Source organism: Metopolophium dirhodum, chromosome 4 (genome assembly GCF_019925205.1).
Source record: "Metopolophium dirhodum isolate CAU chromosome 4, ASM1992520v1, whole genome shotgun sequence".
In the NCBI taxonomy this organism is placed as follows: Eukaryota; Metazoa; Arthropoda; class Insecta; order Hemiptera; family Aphididae; genus Metopolophium; species Metopolophium dirhodum.
In genome coordinates this window covers 35673905-35700938 of record NC_083563.1, presented here as the reverse complement: position 1 = coordinate 35700938, position 27034 = coordinate 35673905, and the positions used below count along the sequence as shown (strand labels likewise).

Here is a 27034-nt window from a genome sequence, read left to right as displayed (position 1 = left end):
TACGCGATTGAAAAACGGCCAAAGTGAATAATATCATAATAATGGTTAGATTTACGATTAAATATTTGTTTACATTCGATACGATTTCTGATTTTTTTACGCTCGAGAAAATTGTACCGGGACTAAAATCTACCGACAAAATACCTATTGAGTAAATAGCCTTTGCATAATAAATAGATGCGGTACTTATAAATCTTATAAAACTCGTAGATTGCTCATTTGTTCGACGTTTTAAAAACGCCTTCTGCAACTTCTGTCGACTCACCCTCTACCAAAAATTAAATTGTCTCAAAAATGTATTTTTTTTTATCCCTCATGTCGAAATGTATACGTCTCTCGTCTTTGCTTAGAATCTGAACGGATTATATAACATTCTATATTATGTACCATTGAATACACATCTGCACATAACCGCATTGCCTTTATCTCAGTCGCGTGTAACAGATGAGATAATCCACGGGATCACACTGAAACTCGAGGCGACGCGTTATGAATACTGAAAAGGCCACACTACACCAGCTTTTTAAGGGGTTCGGTATAGACAGTTTCAATATAATTGCATATTATGCAAAAATATTAATTCAAAGTAACTTACTTAAGGTCCCTTTTTAGAACCGTTTTGGGTTGATTACGATATTATACTGAAAAACAGTTTAGCTTGGATAAGACCTGCAAGAAGACCGCAAGAAGGGACAAAAATATGTTTACAACAAAAAGCGGAGCTTTGATTTGACTGCATCATGTCAGTTTTGTTTTTTTGGCATCACTTTTGCGGAAAACAGTTGTTTGAGTTTGAGAAACGCAAACAGATTTTAAGACGATAATATGACATTTTTGAAATAGTGATATCGATTTGGAAAGCCAATATTCTGGGTGTTCAACGTATACGATATTAAGTATATTATTGACAAATCTAATATTTTTTATTTCTTTAATTGAAACTTGGGGGGACTCGAGCGTTGCTTAGGACATGCCAATTTTCCCTAAGACGTTTTACGTGCGTAATAACTTACATATTATACTTTTCACGTTAAACGAAACACACACACACACACACATAATAAACACACATAGACTGCGTAATACAGGTGTTAAATTGTTTTTGCGTAAAAAATAAATTATAAACACATAATGTTATCAATTGAAATAAATGATTTTATTGATAAAATCACAATCGCAGTAGTACGTTTTGCGTGTAGAGCAGTCTGATACGTCTTATCATATAACGTAATATTACGCGTAGTCCGATAGACTTGTCGAGTGCGACGTTTCTAATCAACCCCGACCGTGTTTCAGGGTGCAGCCAAGCTACCTATACCAAGCCGGTCAAGCGGCCAGCGCGGCGTACTTAGGTGGCGGTGGCGTTATGCCACTTGCCCCGACGCACGCCGCGGCAATGGCCGCGGCCACGTCGCAGTTCTACGAGTACCAGAACGCCGCCGCGGCCGCAGCAGCCGCAGCGGCCCTGTCGTCATATCCATCGCAGTACGCGGCCGCGGCCGCGGCGGCTGCATCGTTTGACCCGTACACATCAGCAGCCGCAGGTAATTATTAATTGTCTTACAACAGCGTTGTCCCGGGGGGGTAGTGTAATTTCCCCGTGTTGGGGTGAATCAAAAATTGGAATAAATGTGTCATGTCTTTTCAACTTGTTTTCCACCTAACCGCCGTCCTTCTCCATACATTGTTCGTGACGCATCACGAGTTCTTGGCGCCCATCTGGTGTGTGTTGTTTCTACGGAATCGGTCGGTAAACTCAATGGTGAGTTCGGTTTCACGTCTAAACGACTTTCCTCACGGAAAAACTCTTAATGCCGGAAAATTAAAATCCTTTATTCAGACATAGGAGAAGTTGCTTTGAGGTTATCCCCCGCCGTGTATACGGAGCGATTCTCGCATTGTATTACTCCCCAGACGTTCCGTATCTTGGCCGACTGTCATCCCCAAACCAACCTTACTTTGCTAGTTCACTTCAACTTCTCGCCTCTAGGTTGAGTTACGTTTAAAATTTCGAGTATTCATACCATATGAACTCCAATGCACAATACCTATACAATACACCTTATCTGTGTATATTGTTTAATTTCACCGATGTAATTTCCTACCATCTATACATTACATACAATGTATAGTATATAATATTACACTCATAATAATAAAAAATGTAGTTCTCCTCAATTACATCAACAGATCTAATAGGTTATAGGTAGGTACAATGGTGAATAGTTACATACCTTTTACAAAACAAATACCTATATACTACAGTATTATAGTTGTTTTATGTTTAATTGTGTATATACGGGTAAACGAGCCGAGACCAAAAAGGTGATCGTTTAATTTAATTTTAAAATAATTTGATTTGGGTGAAAAAAAAATAGAAATCTCCATGCGCATGCAATGCCAGACTTTAGGTTTATGACGTGAATAGCATAATACGTTCATCAATATTATTCTGCCGTCAAATGTTTATAACGATATCGTCTGTGATGGATGGGCCAACATATATTATACGATTTACCTGTAATACATGAATTAAATCATTAATACTCGATTGCATCTATTTGGAAATCATTCAAAACCCAAGATTTCGGGACCACTGGGCCGGGTATAATACGAATTTAGGAAAATATATCAAATAGAATAAAAAGAGACTTTTCGACAAATTATAACAACGTCATATTGTCATAACAAAATAAAATATATTATCGTTCGACGAGTTACATTTTATTCCATACGATTTTCTCTTGCTTTTTCGTCATATCACTACATTTTGTTTATATTATTGCGTTTAGTGTTTTATTACCCCGCCGATCAAAAAACGATCGAGACCGTATTTTTGGCATATTGATGGGCGTATATTGCAATATCGCGTGACGTGCGTGTCCCGAGTCGCATCCATCGCATAACATAATACGCTATGCCGGTGTACAGCAGAGGTACATTATAGAACAACAATGAAACGTTACAATAACATTATTATCGTGTGCGATTGTTGTCGGTCCGTAGCCGCGATACGGCGATTGTGTCTAATGACGATGAATTTTCCTTTTGTCCGGCAGGGGTCGCCAACTACGGGACGCCGTACTCCTACGCGGCGCTGCCCAGCAGCACTGCCGGTCTGCCAACGGCGGCGAGCTCGGCCAGCGCTTTCACCGGCCTGTCACCGTACACCGCAGCCGCGGCCCAACAAGCGGCGTCGCTGCAAGAAGCGCGGTTACAGTAGCATTGTCAATTCAAAGCAGCCCGTGCCCTCCGTCCTAGATTACGAATTTTTCAGAGTCAGGGACATCATCGGTAGTGTGTCGTCGTCGTCGTTGACGTCGACGGGCGCAGCAAACGAAAACAAAAAAAAAAAAAAAAAATTTTATTAAATAAAACTTAGGAGTACGTTCGATTATTAAATAACATAATATAACACTAATATTAATTGTAAAATAATATAATATGTATCGTATATCGTATATATAGAAAAAAAAAAAAAGAAAAAAAAAATTATATCGTTGTCAAAAACGAAATTGTCCGCAGCTTACCAAAAAAATTTTTATTATTGTTCGATAATAATAATAAAAAAAAAAAACCTTAGACTATAAGTATATTATATTATATTATAGATAATAATCATTGTAATGATATGAATAATTGTCATGTTGTAGCATTTAGGTAGTGGCCGTCGTCGTGGTTAATGCCCGCGGCGTAATATGTGAATTAAAAATTAACTGAAACGCGCGCACTTAAGCTTCTCGTCCATATTGATTGGTTTGTGGACGATGGTGTCGTCGATCACTTGTCTTACTATTGTATATGACAATATACTGCGTACTACATAAAAGTGATGAATATGATAATCGGCCACGTATAATTAATGTACCATGTTTGTGTTTTTCGATCGATCGATCTTCGCCCTTAGCGGGAAAAAATCGAAACATACGGGGACGCGGCCGTTTGGAATTGCATTTTACACATCGATACCGACCGTTACCAATTTACTATCGTAACCGACGCAAAATATTTGTAACAATAATACTTACCTGACTTACCTATACGAATATTATACGAGCCTGTATATGATATTATAATTATTATTTCAATTATTATTATTCTTATACAATGATATTATATACAGGTTACGACCGTGCAATCGCATCTCGAGCGCATAAATTATGTATTATTATTTTGTTTAGTTCAATTTTATTTTATTCAATTTTATTATATATTTTTTTTTCGATTATTTATTTTATTTGTGTATACAAATTATTGTTTGTTTAATATTTTAGATTTTAATTTATTTTATAGCGATCGGAAATCGTAGTAGCTATCATCACGTTGATTCTAGACAATTATTTTTGGGCAATTAAATGTCGAAACATTAAAAAAGGATTTTACCTAGTTATTATTTTAATGACTATAAATGGGTTCAGTAATATACATTTTGTGCCAAACATTGAAAATATTGGGCAGTTTAAATGTGATATATTTGATAAACTAACTAGCAACTATCCCAAAGCAAAAGTGCAAATAATTAAATTATGTGCAAGAAACCCCGTGGGTAAAATTGTTTAAATTTGTAGAAAACCTACTGATTGGTGGGTAATACCTATAACATATTATACGCGGAAAAGAATGAAGTATCTTAACTTTAACTTATATTATAAGATAAATATCATAATAATACATATTATATATTAAAATAGCCATCTAATTATTAAAATATTAAGTGGTTATTGTTTTATTAAATATATTAAATAAAAAAAAAATTGAAACAACTAAATAACTTTTTAAACGTATAAAATACGATTATGTACTATTATATGATATTATAATTAATATGTTTTTATTTTTATCCATATAATTATTATCGTATATATATTTATTTAAAGAATTATCGATAACGAATATAATATTTATATATATTATATATACCTAGTCTATAATGTAATTTTATTTTTTGTTTTACATATTTTTAGGTTAGTATATTATATTATTATAAAGAATTTATATCATAATTTTAATAACAGCCACGCATCTCTAGTCATGTGTACAATAAGTTTATTAATCAATTTTAATTTTAAGAGAAAATATTATTATATATTATGTTTAATTAGTTAACCTAATATTATTGTCAGGTATCTATACATTTGTATAATGTATAAACGTATTTTTATGTCATATAATACATAAATATATTATTATAAATAGGTTTATTTTATACATGTTTAATATTTCTAAGGTGATAATTAACGTCAAATCTATTAACCAAGCACAAGGTAAAGTAATCAATTTTTATAAAGACAATTATTTACGAACATTTTTCTCGATTTATATAATAAAATAGCCAGAGGCAGACATTTTCCAGATTATATATTATACGAACAGAACCACTCCTTTCCGGGTAGCCTCGTTAAAACTCATCAGTAAATTGTTTTATAAATATACGAGCTTACGTTTAAAAAAGAAATTACAGGAATTTTATTTTCTATTTTGAGCATTTATAGATTAGAAATAATAATTTAAACTGGTGCCACCATCTCATCATATTGTATAATATTTCTTATTTTCTTCCCGTATATTATATGATATTATGTAAAACAATCAAGCTTGTAGTTCATTTTTTACTTTATGTAACACACACTTACAGTGGATAAAACTCTAATTTATATATATATATGTAAAAAAAGACTGAAGATTGTTTTTTTACACTTAGAGCCAGTTAAATAAGATTATGAGTGTTTATTTCTAGCGTTTACGTAGAGCGATGTCGACCAGATGAAAATTGTAATTCCATTTTTAAATGTAGTAGTATTGTATAGTATTTTTCTAAATGCGGGGTAAATAAATCGAATTTGTTTTTTCGTAGAACAAAATTAACAATTTTTTACCATGGTTTATACTAGTCTTGTGTGAACCGTGGGCGCAATGTCCATATTATGTCAATAAATAATAATAATAATAATATAATAAGTGTGTGAAATGTCCCCTTACGTAAGCGATAATATAATATATTATTGAGTAGTAGGTATTTATAATCGATTTAAAAAAAAAAAAAAGGGTGATTGAACCCCGCCACCTCCACTCCGGCCCAATCAACTATACAAAATACCTGTACCATATAATAATATTAAAATAATATACTTCCATGATAAAAACAAAGCTAAATGTACAAAATAAAAATAAATGTATTATTATATTATGTTCAATCTGGTGTGCCTTGTAAATTACATAAAAGTGAATAAAAAATAAAAATAAGAATAATAGATGTATATTTTGATATATAAAAAATTAAGCAAAAAAAAAGCAAAAAAATCGATAGCATTGACGTTCATCCATGTTTAATTCTATTGTTATATTGATGTGTTACCTACGATAACGATAATAATAATAAACAATAATAATTATACTCGGTAATCTGACAGATTTCATATTATTTTTCGACTATAATATTGTAAATAATATAACGATAACAAAGCAGGATGAATAAAATATGACGTGTTTTGTGTACTTAATGATTTTTAAAACAGAACTACGATGTATGAACATATCGAAGTTGATTTTTTTTAAAGAAAATTTAATTAAATTAAATATAATTTCACACGGCTATTATTAATGTTAAAATTAATACGATTTGTAAAAACCAAAAAAAAATGTAGTACCTATAGTTATTGTTGGCGAAAACATAATATTATACATAACCAACGGTGAAGCTAGTCATATGGGAAATATTCCGGTGCACCATATTTTTAAATTTTACGTACCTATTTAACGTTGTATAATATAAGAACATTATTATTATATATTTAAATATTATTTAAAAATGATTAGACACGTAAGCTTATATTATAATGTGGTGATCAATTGTATCACATTAGTATAATATATTATATATATATAAAAAAAAATTCGATGGAATTTAGTCAATATTAATGGTTAATTTTAAGGCATAGTTGTATAAATAAATTAAATACATGTTTAAAAATTGATTTTGTTCTATTTTTTTTTTTTTTTTATCATCATTATTAATAAATAATAGATACATACCTATATTGTATCATGTCATATACAAACATGTTTCCTATTACATGCACATTAAGTATATATTATATTATTATGGTATAGTAATATTAGATCCTTGAATCCTTCACTTTCGTGTTCACCTGAGCATTATTTATAATCCTAAACGCAAAGTGGAAACCTATTTAAGAATAAAATCTCAATATACAGGTATAGGTATAGTTTATGTATACGTATAAAATATTTGTAAATAACATCAATACGTGCAGTCCTTAAACCAACAGAATTGGCTGGTATAGAAAATACCAAAAATTCAGTTCACTAAACAGATCAGTGTTAGGAAATAATATTATACAGTAGCCTCTCAGATCTCCGTTCTTGTTTATAATTTACGAACGACGCGCAAACGTTGCACTCACTTCATATTATAAAATAGAACTCAAAGGTAAACGACATAATACGTGCTTGAGACGATTTTAAGGTCGTTTAAAATTTAAAATCGTTTTTGATTTTTAGCGGAGTGATTAGTGATATATGCACATTGTTTCTAGTTTGCGCTTTGGGGAGTATTTCTATTACTTTTCAATACAATACAGCTTCATATTTCCGCTTTATCACTATCATTTCATTATAAAATCAAATGCCAGCCGAAACCGGTACCCAAACAAGAATATAATAGATGCATAAGGTCTAGTCCGGTAGTAATGTTCGAATTGCGCTCAATCTGATCAATGACTTTATTACACATTTACACGACATAAACGTAATACGTGTTATATATAACGACAAACGTAAAAACAATGATTTTAGATTAGTTTCGAGAAGCACAAATTATTTTTTAGAATTCGACTGTATATATTCGTCAACGGTCAATGAATATAGGTTTTATGTAACCGTAGGTAATAATAATAATCCGGACGAATGAAATTCGAACATTACCTTTTTTTTTTAAACTAAGTGCAATTCGGACATTATACCTTTTTCTGGTGTTATATTACAAATGTTTTAATACTCGATTATATAGTATGAGGATCATTAATTTAAAACAGTAGAAATTATAATTTTTTCACTACGACTGAGTTTGCATATCCAGAAATGTTTAGTTCCGGACACAAACTTTATATTAATTATGAGTCATGACACATAATAGTATTGATATCAATCCCAGAATTTATTCTGCAAAAATATGGAAAAAGTTACCATTTTACCACGATATTCGTGTACGATAAGTGTCTTGAAAGTCAAAAAGTACATCTTATTTGATAATCAATCGTTTATAAACCACCTTAAACAGGACAAAACGTATCTTTACAAATACATACTTTAAATATAAAGTAATGTTTTGTAGACCTTCGTGGTAATTATTATTTGTGGTTCTCATTTAAAGAGGTCGGGCATGAATATGAATCAATAAGTTAAATTACAGTCAATTTTAACCAATTTAAATTTATATCTTCTTTTTTTTTGATATGGTCAATTAATTTTTAACTTAATTATTATTTATTTGTACATTTATATCATTACAATATATAAAGAGCTATTTGGAAATAAAGCACAGATAAGTAAATTTAATACAAACAAATAAATGTCATCTCCTCAATTAATTAAAATATATACAATAATAATTATATACTATACATATACGCAGTTATTTGATTATCCGTATTGTTGATACTCTGGCTGCGATAATAACAATCCAAAATTTAAATATACTTAGGTATTGAAATATAAGAAATTCTGGATCGAACTGATGAAAGTATATTAATTGAATAATATCAACAACACAATCATCCGTGTTATTTCTAAAAATACATGAAATGTTGAGTTTATAGTCTATACTAATAATCCAGTCGGTCCTGCGGTATATGAAATGTCAATTTAACCTAACCTCTCCACTTGAATAGAGTTAAAATAGGTCTCAAAGTATGTTACCAAAACTGAACTCTGAAGTAATAGCATGAATAATTTTACTCGCAAAAAAAATGATCATGGTTATATTGTATTCATACATAATAACTCTTAATGTACGGTGTACACATACATTTAGAAATATTACATAAGTTTCTAATAAAATATGCTCATGTTATTACATCAATATATTATACACATTCTATTTCTATACTTCTATGTCAGCAGGGTAAGTATAATGGTGTCTTGTAGACTTTTACACCAATACAATTTCAAAACATTTCAAAAGTGGAACTGTATAGTGGTGTGTGCATAAAATATGTATTTGTGTAGATTGAAGCTGGCCAATCAAATGCAACCAGGCGATACACGAAAGGTATCCAAGGATAGCACTCGTCAGTGTATTTTTAACATGGATAATGTTAAATTACACTTAATTTTGTTGATTAGCACACTGTATAAAAAAAGGTAATGTTTGAATTTCTCTTGTTTCGATCATTACTTAAAACCAAAACATTAAGAAAATATTATATTGAAATATTAGTCGATGTTCGAAAGAATAATTTTTTATACTTTTAATGTCTAAACTTCATTATTTTTATTATAATACCTAATTACATTTAGGTAGCCTCAATTTCAAAATAATAATATACAAAAATGTATCTATGTTTATTTCTAACCAAGTTACGTTGTGTAATAACGTCGTATATAATTCATTTTTATACTAATCCAATCAGTTCTACGGAATGATCAAGTGCAATAATTCGAACATTACCTGTTTTTAACCTGAGTGCTTTGATGGTTAAACAAAATTCGAACATTTTGATTTAGGTTAGAAGTGCACGAGTGCAGGACTTACGACAATGTACTTATGACGAATGCGACGTATGATGATAATTAGTAAAATAGATAATATAATGGTTTGTTACATTGGTTTACACCTGCGAAAACAGTCGACAGTTAGATCATGTTTGTTAATAATAAATTCTACAAAACAACATAACAAATACGAAATTCTTCAAAAAGACCGTGAAATAGTATATTGTAGTATTATAATACTAATGTACTACCCATTATGTTGAATTCCGTATACGTTGATTGTTAAAAATTGGATTAAAAACAGTTTCTATATTCAATGTAACGCAAAAACAAACAAAATTTTGTATATTACACATAAATTTTCTCATTTAAAAAAAAAAAAAACATAATTTAATATTTTTTATATTCGTATAGAAACTTACACATGCGTGTATTTTTTGTGCAGAAACTTACGTATCGGTGATTACAACCTACTACCTATGTCTTGTCTTACGTTACATTCATTCATTCATAATTTAGGTTAATTTATCTAAATTATTAGATTTATTAAATTAAATTATTATATTTAATTTGATTTAATTCTCGACGTTTTAAATAATTTTATCAAGAACAATTTAGTGTTATTGTTCAATTGTAATATTATTGGGTGATCTTTCATCTGAACCATTGTTGATATTCCAGTTATCAATAAGACGATCATCTGTAAACAAACATAATAATTTAAAAATTAATTAAATAAATAGATACTTTGAACGAAACAAAAAATCCAAAAATGTAGTATAAATACAAAATATAAATTCCTGAAATAACTAGTTTATTAAAATATTATATTATAAAATTCACATTGCACAACGATATACTAAACGAAAAAGATATTATATACAATCATTTGAATATAATTAATTAATTAAGTCTATACCAGTACTTACTGATGTAACAAGCTTTAAATTGATATCAAAAAATCCAAACGCCGAAATTCGGTCAAATTCATAAGCTGGTATTTGATTCATAAACATTTTGATCTGAGTGATTAAAATATATTAATAACAACCAAACAAAAAAAATATATCGTTAAATTGTTCATAGTTAAACGCTTTAACATACAAACTATTTATATAAATACATTTTACTTGACGTTTTATGTCCAAGTGTAAGTTAGAAATTTGGTATAATCGTAGATATGATATCATCTCTATTCGCTGTAAAATAAATTGAAAATACTTTTTTTTAATTGCGGTTACCCGTAATGTTTATTTTTTGTATGAAACATTGAACATTACTATTGAATTGCCATTATTATAAGGAGTCTGAGAGTTAACTTAACTCGATCCATAGGTAGGTATGTATAGATTTGTAACTGTGCATTTATTCAAATTATGTTTGGAAATTTTATGTATACTAGAAGAAAATTTTTTAAATACTTAGATTTTGTGTACCATTTTTAAGAATTGACTATATAGGCTATACAAAAAATTCATTTTTCAAATGAGTACAATCCATTTTTACTGTAAAATATTTAGTTATTTTTAAAATATTATCTATATTTAAATTTGAAAGAGTATTTTTTATGTAATCTAAATTAATATACTACGAGTTAAAAATAAAAGTACTTAATACTTTAGAGGATTAGAAGCTGTGATTTTCTGTCTTTGTCTAACACACGTGGAACGTAGGAATTTAGACGTGTTTTAATTCCAATGCACCGATCGATCTAGTGAAGCGATAAGAATTTTAAAAGCAGATTTGAATTTGTCGTCAAGTCTCCATAATATCAACTTTCCTAAGATTAAAATGTTTTGATTTTAACTTCTCAAAAATGTTAATATCACATTTCCATTTTAGTACGATTTTGTTTTAGGATTTAATGGGATGAAATCAAAATGATGGGAAAGTCGATCTCAAGTAGACTTGACGAAAATTAAAATTTTTTTTTAGAATTATTATGGTTTCACTAGATTAATAGGTACATTGGAATGAAAACACTACTAAATTCCTACGTTTCACGCGTGTTAGACGATGCCAGAAATCATCGCTACCGATCCCCTTAATGGTTTTACATAAAATATAAAAAAGATGTATTTTTAGACAATATATTTAGTTTAATATTTATTGCTAAAATGTCTAATTCATTAAAGACTCCATGCCTATTATAATCAGATAACCTTAACCTTTTATTGTGTATCTAATTCTAATATAATATTTAGTTTATAACTCAAAAGCTACTTGTCCATAATATATTGATTAATATTGATTAATAGGCTAGAGTATATAAAAAAATAGTTTGCTAAATAATTTACAATAAAAATGAGTAGTTCTCATATTTCGTATTAAATTATTATTATATTATGCTTCATGTATATACCTTATATACTCATTAAATTTCATAAGAAATCTAACATCTTTCAAATTGTCTCTTTGAGACTAAATTTATACGTCTTATCTAATGGAAATATGGTACATAAAAATGTACTTAAAAATTAAAAATCAGAATATGAATAGTTGAATAGTTAAAATATATATGTCATATTATGTAGGTACGAGACTGCTTAATTATCCACATTGCATAATGTAGTTTATGTACGCACCTTTTCGTTTATGAATGAAACAAAAACGATAATAGACACCAGAAACGAGAACATTTGTACGTGAATTACCAATGGAATTACTACTCGGAACTTTTCAGCTGTATTTGCACTGGATAATGGGTCATTGTTGACGATAAAATAAACACTGACAAGCATACTAATGTAGCTGAATGTGTAGAAACCCAGAAGCAATGGGCCGTAACCTTGGGTAAATGTTTTTAACAATTCACAGAGCTCGGAGTGCAGCAGCCGAGTGTTTTCCATCAAAACCACTATTTCGGTGTGTGTCCATTGGCCGGGAACAGCAGCTAATTCAGTAGGAAGACATTTCCAAAAATCGATTATTGTCTGGAATCTAACGTACAAGTTTTGAAGAAAGAAACACGAAGTGATAGTCACTGTGGCATCCATAACATACGGCGGAGAGAATACTAAACTCTGTATCAGTGAAGTAATGTTCACCTTCTTCATAGGATATAAATACACTTGTACGGATTTAAATCCAATTAGGTATACGATGAATGAAATTAAAATCCTGTCCCACTGTTTTTCTTTTAATGAATGCTGTGTGATCAACAAATTTGTAGAAATTGGTATAATTTTTCGATCGAATTCGATAATGCCATTAATAAATCTGAAAACAGAAATTGATCAATTTAATACAAAATTGGATATGAATCAAACATTTTGGAATCATAATAATTGAAATAATATTTTTTCAGTTGAATAATATTTTAGCAGACTTTTTGTGTAGTATAATAATATAGACTTATTAATATCATAGATTTTTAAAAGTTGTCAATTTTTGAAGACGAAAAGATCTTCAAGTATTTATGGAAAATATAGCAATTTTTATTTTTTTATTAAATGGTTTTAATTATTTAATATTTTGTTGCAATAATTACAACAAAATTATTTCAAAAATATTATTTGTAGAAACATTCCACTATTACTTATACTATCATCTTCTATAGAAATTGTACAAATTTTAATTTTTGTCATTACAAGTGTACAAATCCTTATTTTTCAAATATCATATTATACATATGTTGACATATTATTATTAAGATTTTAGGGATATTGATAAGACAGTAGAAATCGGAATTTTTGTCACTGAAAATTTATATATACGAAGTGGTTACCCTAAAATTACTTTACTTTAAGTCATATAATGACATATTCTAAGTTCAATAATAATCCCAGCAGAAGAAAAAATAACACAAAAATTATAATTTCACGAAAATATTCGTAAGAACATCATTTCTAAGTTGAACGTTGGTCATATTTGAATATTCGTCGTTTAAGGATCACCTTAATCAGGTGAAGTCGTATACTTCACCGTAGTAGTATTGTTTCAGTAATCTCTATCAAACACTAACCCATATAATATATTTTACGAGTGTAAAAAAATACTTTTGTTTCAATCTATAAAATATTCTGATGAAAAATTGCTTGGCATAATTATGTATCAATTGTTTGAATCCCTAAGAGTATTCATTGATATTATATTATTCTTGTCAACTTAACATTTAGTTCTTTAATATTTGTCAATTGGTATAAGACAATAAATAATGGACTTTCGTAAAGTAAATCACAGATAAGTTATTTTAAAACAGACAAATAAATGCAAACTCCTAAATTAATTGAAGTAGGTATATAAAACATAATATTATATACTATACACTCTTACTTGATTATCCATATTGTTGATACTCTGGCTCCGATAATAACAATCCAAAATTTAAATACACTTATGTATTGAAATATATGAAAATCTGGATCGAACTGATGAAAGTATAAGTAGGTGCATATCACCAACGCAATCATCCGTGCTATTTCTAGAAATACGTAGAACGTTGAGTTTATATCCCGAACAAATAATCCAGCCGGTCCCAAGGTATATGAAATATCAATTAAACCCATACATTTGGATATAATTAAAATAGATCTTAAGGTAATGTGAAAAATTGTTGTCATTTCGATAATGTTCGTTACCAAAACTGAAGTAATACTATAAATAATTTTACTCGCAAAAAATGATTTATTTACGCATTTATTCATTCATCGACATCATAACTCTAAGTATACAGTGCACACATTGTCGCATACATATAGAAATATTACATACATAGTTTTCTCATAAAATATGCTCATGTTATTACATCGAAAATTCAATACTTCAATGTCAGTAGGGTGATAATAGTGTCGTGTAGACTTTTCCACCTACATAATATTACTATACAATAGTAGAATAATAATATTATAATATAATATTCACAACATTTCAAATGCGCAATTTCTCGGAATACAACCTTTTGAAATTATAAATTTATTATGAAGTGAACAAATTAACGAATTGTATTGGTATGTATATGTAATATATAATATTTCTGTGCTTAGATTAGCTAACCTATCAAATACAACTACGGAAGACACGAACTGTAGCAAAGACTTTTTGACATATTATGTTACGTATGGGGAAGGTTGACAATAGCCAATAATAATTAAATCGGTTTAACTGTTCCAAGTAAACTATTGTATTCAATTTAAATAAGTCTTAAGATAATGTAAAAAACAGTTATTTCGATAATGGCTGTCAACAAAACTCAAAAAAATACATGCAATTCCATTACATGGTATGATTTTAAAAAAATGTTTACTATTAATGAGCTAATTATAAAAAATTTAAATTATGAAATTTTTTAGTATTACTCTGTAAATATCAATAAAAATGTTTAACCAATGTCAAACAACTTGAAAGTGCTGTCTCGACACCTGTTAAAGGCTTTTTAATATATATTTTACTATGCTTGAATTTTAGGGTGGAATGATTTCCGGGCGAACTTCCAAACTAAATCAGATACAGTTATTACAGCATCGTTGACTAACAATTTTGCAATAACAAAATTTCGAAAATTTTAGTTTTAACTAGGTAGGAAAAGGATTGAAAATAGTTCTTAAAACAAAGTTTATGTTACATAGATTTTTAAGTAGAAAGAGTATATTTTGATGACTCAACCTGGGCTTTGCAATTGATTTAAATAAGATCTATACGTTGATGAAAAAAAAAATAAATAGTTGGAAAATGTTACTATTTTTCGAACTTATATGTGCTGTTGACATCGAGTTCCGACTAGCTTGTTGAAAGCTTTTTAATAAATATTTTACTTTGTTTGACTTTTACGGTGGAGTGATTTCTGGGTGAACTTCAAACTAAGCTAGATATCTTACGGCATCGTAGAGTAGGTATCAATTTTCCAATAAAAAATTTTCGAAAATATTAGTTTTAACTATAAGAAAAGGATTGAAAATAGTTTTCTGACAATGTTTATTTTACTTAGAATTTTAAGTAGAAGGATTAGATTTTAACGCCTCAACCTAGGTCTTACAATTAAGTGAAATGGCGGTCTATACGTGGATAAAAAAAAAATTGGAATATTTTACTTTATTCGAACTTTGAGGTGCTTGTGACACCTGTTAAAGGTTTTTTTAATACATATTTTACTTTGTTTGAATTTTACGGTGGAATGATTTCTGAGTGAACTTCAAAACTAAGTTGGATAGTTTACGGCATGGTTGAGTAACAATTTTGCAATAAAAGAATTTTAAAAATGATAGTTTTAACTTTGAAAGGTATTGGTAAAAAGTTTTTACGACGACATTTATTTCACATAGATTTTTAAGAAGGAGTGTATTCTGACGCACCAAATCTGGAGTTGCAATTTGTTTAAATGACGAATTATTCGTTGATAAAAAAAAAACTCTTATATAGTGGTATAAATAAATTGTTTTTTTTTTGTTGAGTTAGTCACCCAGTGAGAAATAACATGCTCAATTAGTTGCCTATACAATACCCCTTCCTTGACTCGACCATCTCGACCATCGCTCCGATACCATGAAATAAACAATTTTTTTTTTTTTTTTGAATCGTTAGAATTATACATTACACTTAATTTTATTTATTATAATAATAGTGTATAAGAGCTTTCGTATAAGCATAACTGTGAATAGGTAAAGTTTTTTATTCATTCAGTTTTTATTGTAATATTATAATTATAATATTATTATAGCTTTTACATTTTTGTACTTCAGCATAATAACATATAATATAATATCATATTAATAATTCAAATTAAATATTGTTTTATGCGTTAAAACTTGAATATTAACGTCGTGCATTTTTGATGTTTGGAATGGTTGGGGAATAATTTTGCACGAATTGCTTTAATTATCAGTATAAAAGTACTATAATTTATGTGGTAAAATACAATACACAAACATGACAATTTATATTACATTAAAAATGTAACACTTCAGAACTATTACAATTATTTTACATTAAAAAGTTTATCTCTCAGAAAAATCAACTTCCATCCATAATTCGAAATTTGTTTCAAAAATCAATGCATAATATATAGTAGGCAATTATGTACAGTATAAAATATTAAATTTTATAATATTATAAGATATTGTTTGTAATAAAATAAACACAATTCATAGATACCTGAATATTGTTGGTGTCTGCAGTTTCAGTCTTTTTGACAAATACATTTTTCAAATTATGCCGTAATTTTTTTCGCGGTGCGGATATTACGGTTTTTTTTTTACCTGAACGTCCCTTACACCAATCATTTATTTTAGCTAGTAGTAGGTAATTGAACAAAACGAACACTAGACACTAACAATAACAAGTGACTACTAGATAAAACATCTAATATAGTAATAAATATCAACCAGTGCAACATATGAAAATAAAACAAAAATTAGATAATCAGTTGTTTATTTATTTATTTCTACTTACACGAGAGCGAATAATGCCAAAAGCGAAAGAAAAATTAACATACTTCTAGAAGTCCGATTTCAATTTTGAAAACTAATTTGAATTCCATAACTTCTTTTCTATGTTTTGTGGGAAATATATTTTCGATATTTTGTAAAAGTTTTTGTAGTACAGTTGCAAATTAATTTACTTAATTTCTCAAAATGAACTTGTACTTACGAGTTAAAAAAAATGAAAAAGTTTTTCCTGCAAAACATAGAAAATAAGTTATTGAATTCAAATTAGATTTCAAAATTGAAATCGGACTTCTGGAAGTTTGTTTATTTTTCTTTTGCATATTGGTCTAAATGCATGCATTCGTCCTGACGCGAGTTTAACATTTTTTTACCCATCACAAAAAAAGTGCACAACGCCGCTAAAGAAGTTTTCACTTCAATAACTTGATTAAATATTAAATACATATTATAGCAATAGCCATTTTGGTATACCTATATTATATTATAATATATAGGTGTATCGTATATATAAAGATTAAAGATATACCATACTGTGACATACGGGAATATTGTAATAATAATAATTAATAAATACTAATAAAGTAATAACTAATAAGTAATATGATATTATCTTATTATATTGATATAGATACAAATCACAAATGTACAATTCTCAAGAACATAATATTATAAAATATTTTCGCCATAGGTAAATAAGTTATTTATTTATTTATAAATCAAAATATTGTATTTATTTCGGCATTTTCAATCTTGCATGCTTTTGGTACCTATTACATATAATTCTATTAATTCAGTACCCAATAATTTTATTCCTGTGTTCAATAATATTTATTATTTTTATTAATTCAAACCATATTACTGGGTATTTATAAAGATATTAAAAAAAAAATAAATAATTATAACTTAACTTAACTTAAGTTAATTGAAAATGTTCATATAACTTTTAACTTAACTGAGTTAAAAAAAAATTAGGTTAACTGTTAACTTTAAACTTTTTAAAAATTTTTCCATCAACTTAGCTTAACTCGGTAAAAATATGGGACCTTATACGGTACAACTGACTCCTGACAATTAGACCGTGTTCAGAGACGATTTTTATCTTGCACAGCTTTTATACTAAAAAATAAAGCATCCTCCCCGTGACTATTAAATAGGTATGCAGGAACTCAGTCTCATCTCACTGGCAGACAGGCGAATTAACACTAAGCTAAGGTTTTTGAAAAAAACTAGTGGATGGTCGTGTTGATGCTTCCTCACTTTTTTCGTTGGTAAATTTCAAAGTTCCTTCTCGCACTACTAGACACCGTGTTCCTTTCATAGTTCCTGCGCACAATAACAAATATGGCGGAAATAATCGTAGCACACTTTTAACTCAGCGTGGCGTGGCTGGAATAATAGTAGGTATACAAAATATATACATTATACAATATGCATAATAACAAAATCATTTCAGTGCACTTTTTCGACTTTTTTTTAGTGACAATTTATTTCTGTTGATTCCCTTAGCTTAAAAATAATGTGCAACGTATGAAAAATGTACGGCAAGCCGGGTTTTGAATGAGTACCTATCTATTATGATTAATTTATTTTTATGCATGTAATAAAAAATAATAATCCTACTTCATATTTTTGACAATTATTTATTTCGATAATAACCAATAATAAACAATCATCACTTTGATTTTTTTTTTTTGTGGAAACTAATGGATTTTTTAATTTTACCTTTTATTTCAGTTGTATGATTGAAGTTAGCAGTTGTTTTATATTGCAATTGTTTAGGAATATTATTTCCTTTGTCCCCCGTACAAACTTTTTATAATCATATAAACTATAAAGCCTTGGATATTGTTCTTCTGTATGGGAGTGGTTAGACTGTAGCGCTTAGCCATAGCACGGAGAATGGCTTCGATACACTGTGATATCCAACAATCAATAACCCTCTTTCTATTACAATTTACAACCTTCATGAATTTTCGCAGACCACCGTTAGACGACCCTGCAAATATATTATGAATAAAGTGTCACGAGATAAGAGAACTGATATTATAATATCCACATTATAATTAATTGACCGTATATAATATAAGAAAGTACATAAAATACATAGTAGCTGCTGTACCCAAGTGATAATAATATGCATTAATACAATAATATCACAATTATTATTATTTTAATACAGCATAAGTAGGTACATGTATAATTATTTATGTATGTAGTATTTAGATAACTTAATACCTAATCCAACTTAACGAGGATGGAAAAATTATAACAAAGATTATTACTCCGACCTTGACTCATAAAAGAGACGAGATATGTGAAACAATTTCATATTTTATTTAAGTAAATACCTATTTATTCTAACGATTAATTGCATGCAAATATCTATAGTTATTCCATCATGCACTACAGTCAACACTGTCTAGTGTTGTAAAAATGTTTTTTTTTTTTTTTAAATTTATATTATAAATATTTTTGTTTATTTATTATTATTTTAATTACTGAATACAGATGTTTGTTTATGTATATTAAATATTGATAACTACACGTCTACATGTTTAGTTATTATCATGAATTAGGATAATATGGATGCACGACATGCTAAAATAAAAAGACGACTGACCTGACTTAGCTCTTATAAATTATAATGCACTGGGTAGACTTTTACTAATGCAGCAGCGCTTCTATAATGGATTAATCTCTTAATACTTAATAGTGTCGTGAAATTAGCTACATAATTTTGACAATGATAAAATGCTATAAGATGTACCTAACCTATGAATCTAAGATTATATAAATTAGCACTTGGACTGCTTGTCCAGTGTTTACAGTATTGACACACGTCAGCTGTTTCTGAGAGTTGAAACAACGGTCACGGAAAGGAAAGATTTATCACAACTCATTTGGCATCCATACTACCTATCTTAATTCGTGGTTACTATTTACTATAATTATTTTTGAACTGTTATAAATTTTCATTTGCAATTGTATATAATACTATCTGTTGAGAAAAATTTAACAACAATTTCACTGGACCACGTCTCTACCTTAATCTACGTATCCAAAGTACTATTATAATATCTAGGTGGCTTATTTCTTATTACTTATTAGGTATCATGTTTAAAAGAACTGTTAAGTTTTAGCAACTCCGAATGTCAGTAAAAGAAAATTATTGTGCTTTTATTTTTTTTAGATTTGTAGGTTTAAGTGACAGCTATAGATACTTATGAGGAACCTTGTATTTAATTTTAGAGATTTAGCTATACAAATTTAATATTTTATACATTTTAACTACCAGATAATATGCACATTTTCGTAATTTTTATGAATTTTGTTAAAATTTTGTGTTTAAACGCGTATAGAAGAAATCATGCCTACATATTTTTAATTTTTTTTAATTACTAAAATAAATAATAATGTGAGATATTTGATTAAATTTTCAATCTTTTGAGATTATAAGATTTTTTAAGAATACTAACAAAATTCGATACTTTGAATAAAAATGTCATTCCCAAACTTAATAGGTACTTAATTTTAATAAAAAAAAAAATAGATTTTCATTTTTTTATTCAAATCGGTAATAACTTAATAAGAGTTGTATGCATATTAAGTGGTATGTAAGTATAGTGTATATCTATAATTATTGTAACAATAATTTAAAATAAACGTTTTATTATCGTTAAAAATTATGACAATTTCCTAAATACAAAAATGTATAACCCATCAGCCACCGTTTAAGTCTCTCGTTTAATATTAAAAATTAAATACATTAGTTATGTTGATTTCAAATACTAAAAAAAAAGGTGGACAAGTTAGAATTTCATATAAGATTTTCCTTTTATAGCTAACATTAGAAACGTAAAAATGAAATGTAGATAAAAGACTCCCCACAAATATTCCTATCTCCAAAAAAAAAAAGTTTACTGGAAGGAACGTTAATATAACTTTCTTGATTTTTAATCAAGTAAGTATGGTAATTAAAATAAAAAAAGCCTGAATTTTGAAAACTTCAAGAATTTTTGTTAAATAGGAAAATAATAATAATGTAATTCAGTAATGATAAGTAGGTGGGTAATTTAGAGCTTTAATATAAAATATTAATGAGAGAACTTTAATATCACACCCAAGCGGTATAACCACTTGAATCCATAAAAACGTCGGCGTGAACAGTCCCAAAATTTCTATTTTTTAACTTTTCTCCTAAACTATGATAGCTAGAAAGTTGGTTGATAACTCATTAAAAAGGGATTATTAAGTAAATGCTAAATGTGGAATTCAAATTTTTTTTTTAATTATTTAATTTTTCACAGATAAAAAAAAAAAAGAGTTATTTTTCGCTAGATTTTCATTTAGCGAAGTAGATTTCCGAAACCGGACAACGGATTTCGTTGTTTGGGGTTTTGTTAGATTCACATTGGCTAGGAGAAGTGCAATGAAGATTTTCAGAACTTTATCTCCATTCGTTAGTTCAATACAAAGCCGTAAAGCTGAAAAACATCAAAAAACGCCCAATAAAATTTGTTTTAATTTTTTTTTAATGTTCTGTAGTGAATTAACTATTAAAGATAAAGTTCTAAAAATCTTCACTGCACTTTCTAACCTAACCAATGTGAATCTAACAATAAGACCCCAAACAATGAAATCCGCTCTCCTGTTTCGGAGATCTATCTCACAAAATGAAAATGATTTTTTGTGGGGCTGTTCACACCGACAATTTCCTGGACTCAAATTGTTATACCACTTGGGTGTGATTATCAGATAATAAATTTCTAAAAATTAAAAATCAAGAAAGTTTACATGCCGATCCCTGACTTGGCAAGCGTTTTTTTATGAGCGTTTGAATTCAACATTTTTTATGATATTGGATTTTCATTGGTAAAATAACGAATTTTCATCCACCAGTTTTTGATATTTTGTTGTAATTCGACTATTTTTGAGCTATTTATAGCCATGATAAGTTTTACAAATTTTGAAAACTATTTTCCATGTAGAAATGTATAAAAACTTTTTCTTTTCATAGATAACATTAGAAATGTAAATAGAAGGTTCCCAACAAGTTTTTCTACCACTATCAAAAATAAAAATTCACCGGAAAGTCACGCTATTTATATAGCCATGAGATATTTTCGATTTTTATTAATACATTTTTTAACTATTAAATTTGATTATTTATATAAGTATGCTATGCTGACACAACTTCTCCGCTCAGAATCGTTTTTCGTATATAATAATTTATCACTGAATTTAAATATATCACAATATCACATCCATTACAACGACGTGCTCGACCACGATACTGTACAGTAGAGCGGTACCCACCTGACCACCTTTTTCTTTTTAAAATAATGCTGAATTTTATATTTGTATCTGATTTTATTATCACATAGTGTATACTTATTACTTAACTAGTCAAGGTTTCGTATTATAGGTTTACCTGAAAAATTAAGCATTAATATGTACATCGGCGATAATAGGTAGTGTTAATTAACATCAAATCTGTGGACTGCGGTTACGCCTAATTAATATTCATAAATCAAAAGAATTAAGTTAGATTTCAATGTAAATGTATTTACATATAAACAGTTTGTACCTGTATATAATGGGCATAATAATAATATGCGTATCTCTAAAGCGCGTTATATAGGTAATTTTTTAAGACGACAAGAATTATTTCAAATATCTAACAATTTAATTTTGATTAGAAAATAAACTTTAAAGTTTAGACTAATTATTGAGCTGACATTGCATTGTTTTTGTCTTTCATACTGCGCATTTATAAAAGTGTAATTAATTTTGATATTTCATTATTTCAATTCTGATCATAATAATAAAACAAACGGTTTGAAACTTTAATCATTTAACGTGCACGTGTGACGTGTCAATTATTCATTATTCACCATTAATTAAATGAAAAAACTTATTTTGTATCATTACTGCACAATGCACATAATATTATAATCATTATTATCACGGGATAATTATTTCATTTTTAAAACACTGTGCAGGTTAAACATTTTAATGGGCACTTAACACATTGTTATTTGATTATTTGACACAAAATATCACAAGGTTTACACGTTAAAATCAAAACGCGTTAAACAATTTCAACATTATCTACTCTTTAATCTTTTAATCAGTTGAAAAATATAATACTGCCCAAGGCACACGCTACACGCGTATTATACTTAATATACATGCCTGCGCACTATACTTGAAACACGTAGTAGGTAAGCTGAAGACACTATAATATGTATATTATCGTACATAAATAACGTAATCGTTTGTCCGTTTTTCATACATTAATAATGTATCAATATCTATAACATTCAACGAACGCACCGAAATTAAAATCTAAGCACGATTAAATTTAAATGAGCGTATGGGTACATACAGTAATAATTAATATTCATATAATATATTATATTGAAATTAATATACTTCGTACATTAAAAGTATATAAAATATAATATTTAATATTCATACAAAAACCAACCTGTCAGTATATATTATATTAATCGCACGTCAACATAACATACATCTATAATAGGCGACGTTACCATTTGTATTTACTTTTTTAAAACCACCCTTTATAGGTAGCTCGCATAAAACACCTGTATACGCTTGTGTGCATATCTATACCACATGACAAGTACAAAACTTAGTGTTTTATGAGTTCCTCGTGAACGTTTAACAATACCACACCCAGCTATTTGTTTTGTTACACCATATACGTGAACTAAACGCACTTCCTATTAAAAACTTTCGATTTAGCTACTGGCATATTCACTAATAAATTGCGTCAGTTTCAAGGTTTTCGACCTGTGGTATGGCACTACGACGCACCAACACTTCCTTAAAAATATACAAATTCACCTTGCTCTGATTATTCACCCGTATCCGCTTACGCACCGAACGATATAATATGTTATTATAAACTTCAAAATATACGCGTACACATGTTTCACCCATTCCAATAAAATACATCATAATCAAAATATGTAAATGTAATTTTACTAAAAATATAAATGACGCACCCTTCTAAATTTAGATTTCTAACAACAAACATGATGAGTTTTTCGGGATAGAAGTTCAAAATCAATTTAGTTATGACATATTGATATCTCTTAAGAGAAGTCATCGCACTTTTTGTTTTCTCGCTCTCGCCCACGCGCAACATAGCAAATTTACGTTTAGCAAAATCAACCCTGTGTTGTTACTCTTAATATTAGACTGAATTCGCCAGTTATCAAACTTTAAGTTAAGGCCTGTGTTCCTATAACGTTTTATGATATTTTAATTGTTATTTAAGATGTAAGCGTGTAAATTATTACGGTTTAAAAATAGGTACCTATAAATTGTATAAAAAATAAAATATCGTAAGAAAGCCAACGTGGGGGGGGGACCTGGGACACACGTAATTTTCTTAGCTTAAATGTTGATACTAGTGGAATTCACTATAATATTTAAAGTGGCAGCACATAGTTGGTTCGGCTAAACATAAATGTGCGTGGGCCAGAGAGAGAAAACAAATGGCGCGCTGACCAGCTCTTGAGAATTATAGCAAAGTCCCACTACATGATTTTCCTTGTCAAAATTAATCCCGTAAGTACAACTGCTACGGTTTGCACTGTCTACTTGAATAATGTATACCTACTGCTAGAATTTTATCTTTTTAAAACCAAAAACTATACTGATGTCTGATTTATATACTTGATTAACAATATTCTGGTCGAAGGTGTTGTGTTCGTATGTGTTACGGCATTTTAATATAATCTTTTCAACTAGGTTTTCGAAGCATGTAGCCAATTGTTATAGATAACAGATTCTGTACGGACCCGTAGAGCTATAAAAAAAAGAGATTATAGATTTATTTACAACCGGAATCACGAAAACATAAGCAGTAAGTTATAATATAATATACTTAGTACTATTTATATATAAAAACGATTGTGCGTTTGTTAGTACATAGCAATCTCAGAAACTACAACCAATAATTGGCACCAAATTTTACAGCACACATATTCTTTGAGACTCTGGGAGTGTTAGGTGCTATTTTGCTAGTGCCTCACGCCTTCACCCCCTATAAGGTTACTAATGGGAGTCTTACACTTGAGTATCGTCACTTTCGCTCACGAAAATCGAATAATTTTTTTTATATGTTTAGGGTTTCCATTTGTTTCATAAATAAAAGAGACTTTTATATATTCAATATAAATAAAAATAGATTTATGTTTGTAGCTTATATACTCAAAAACTACTCAATAAAATTTGACTACCATGTCAGAGATTATTCTTAGATATATAAGAAGAGTGTAAAAAGTAGTTTTAACCACGTTCAAAAATAAAGGATTAGGTATATCTAATATTGGATTGCCCATCTCATTTGGCGGATTTAAGGGGTGGCAGAGCCCCCTCTCCCTTAGCCTAGCCCCTAGCACGTAGGTTTGTGCAGCACGTACATTGGACTGTTTTTAAATATTTGTGTCGTAAAACTTGGAAAAAGACGATGCCCCCCCCCCAAAAAAAAAATTCTCCACTGCCCATCTTGGTAGAATTTGTTAACAAAACGAGGTACACTAAGATCGAAAATCACCTAAATAGGTAGCACCGACGCACCGAATTTTATATTTGTTCATTTTTTCCAGGCAAAGTTGGTCCAACAGCTATAGTTTTACTATAATATGCGAACGTTAAAATTGTTTTTTTCCGATACCCGTTGATATGGAACACATCTAATCGCAAATCAAGGCACGACTGGTCAAGACGGCCGTGTTGACAGTTTCCGTCAAAATAATATCGACTGTTTCCGCGTCGACTGCTTTCCACCAAAAACAAAAAAGGTACAATACCCGTTTTCACCCAAAATAGTTTAGAAATCAATGATTTAAATTTTTAAGCAAGTTGTATGATATATACACTTATGTTATAGGTCATAGGTGATATCCCGCCCTTGCCACACAGTATAATATTTTAGGACATTCTAAAATATCTAAATATAATGGAAATGCGATAAGCAATATTTAGCAATACTCTAATAATATAATGATTAGAACATTTTCTTATTTTAGTTTACACACGTGATTTTTACATTTGTAAAAAAAAAAATTTGTAATTTTTTTAATTCCTCCTAGACAATATCGAACGTCTATTCACAAAAATTCATTTCGGCGGAACCGAGAATCGTATCTTTTTCGTTTTTGGTGGAAAGGACTATGCGTAAATCAGAGAACCGGTTTCTGGCAAAAAAAGGCCCGTAGAGACTAAGCATATAGGTATGCAAGCAGTGTCCTTCGGGGACACGCCATAAAGCAAAACCATTACAATCATATTATGCGTAGTGTATTATAATATTTTTATTATTATTATTATTATTATTATTATAAAATTGGTATTATATTATTTCTTCACTCCACGCGCGGAATAGATAAAATCAGCTAAAATGTCCCTCGCACAAAAAAATATTAGGAGGTATACACACGACGCCCTTGTTATTTTTGGCGAACGTACATGCAGGCGGGCTGTCTACAATAGTATGAGTAATATAATATATTATAATATACAAGGTGTAATAGAGAGACCTAACAAATGAAAATGAAAAATTGATACGAGTTATATAGGAGTTATACACGTTGGGAAAATTATAAAAACAACATGGATAATAAATTATGTAAGATTTCTGATATACTTACGTCTGAGAATTCCCAAAAAACAATAGTAAGAAATAAGTTATTAGGTAAGATTCAAATTAATTCACACAAAAAAATGTTGATATTTTTAAAAATTGAAAAAATAAACATCTTGACTTAAATAAACGTTTTTAACGTAAATATATTTTTTTAAATTAAGTTTACAAATTGGCTATATTGAATTTTATGTAATAAAGTGTATATTTTTTTTATTTTCAGAAGTAAAAATGAAATAAA

At 28.9% G+C, this 27034-nt stretch overlaps 2 protein-coding genes across 2 annotated transcripts in view; one reads left to right on the top strand and one right to left on the bottom strand.

Moving 5' to 3' along the window:
* The window catches only part of LOC132943677 (RNA-binding protein 24-like), a 42232-nt gene extending 35250 nt beyond the window's left edge, over window positions 1-6982 (top strand). The window contains exons 4-5 of the mRNA XM_061012719.1: window positions 1297-1544; window positions 3060-6982. Of these exons, the coding sequence (XP_060868702.1) occupies window positions 1297-1544; window positions 3060-3223 (412 nt within the window). The 3' untranslated portion in view covers window positions 3224-6982. The remainder of the gene's footprint in view (window positions 1-1296; window positions 1545-3059) is intronic.
* Window positions 6983-10153: 3171 nt separating this feature from the next.
* LOC132943317 (uncharacterized) lies at window positions 10154-14294 on the bottom strand. Its single transcript, XM_061012260.1, has 5 exons — window positions 14008-14294; window positions 12318-12951; window positions 10863-10931; window positions 10662-10754; window positions 10154-10432 (listed from the first exon to the last, which is right to left on the bottom strand). Exons 1-5 carry the CDS (start codon window positions 14292-14294, stop codon window positions 10298-10300), a joined length of 1218 nt encoding a protein of 405 aa, XP_060868243.1. The 3' UTR covers window positions 10154-10297.
* Between the last annotated feature and the right edge of the window lie 12740 nt (window positions 14295-27034).

Excerpts from the sequence above, each read along its gene's own strand:
- LOC132943317 (XM_061012260.1), bottom strand. The coding sequence starts at position 14,294 with ATGACAACAATTTTTCACATTACCTTAAGATCTATTTTAATTATATCC. Across the intron at positions 10,932-12,317 it reads TTTCATTCATAAACGAAAAG|CGAATAGAGATGATATCATA; the intron begins GTGCGTACATAA and ends TTTATTTTACAG. Across the intron at positions 10,433-10,661 it reads ATTTAAAGCTTGTTACATCA|ATGATCGTCTTATTGATAAC; the intron begins GTAAGTACTGGT and ends GTTTGTTTACAG.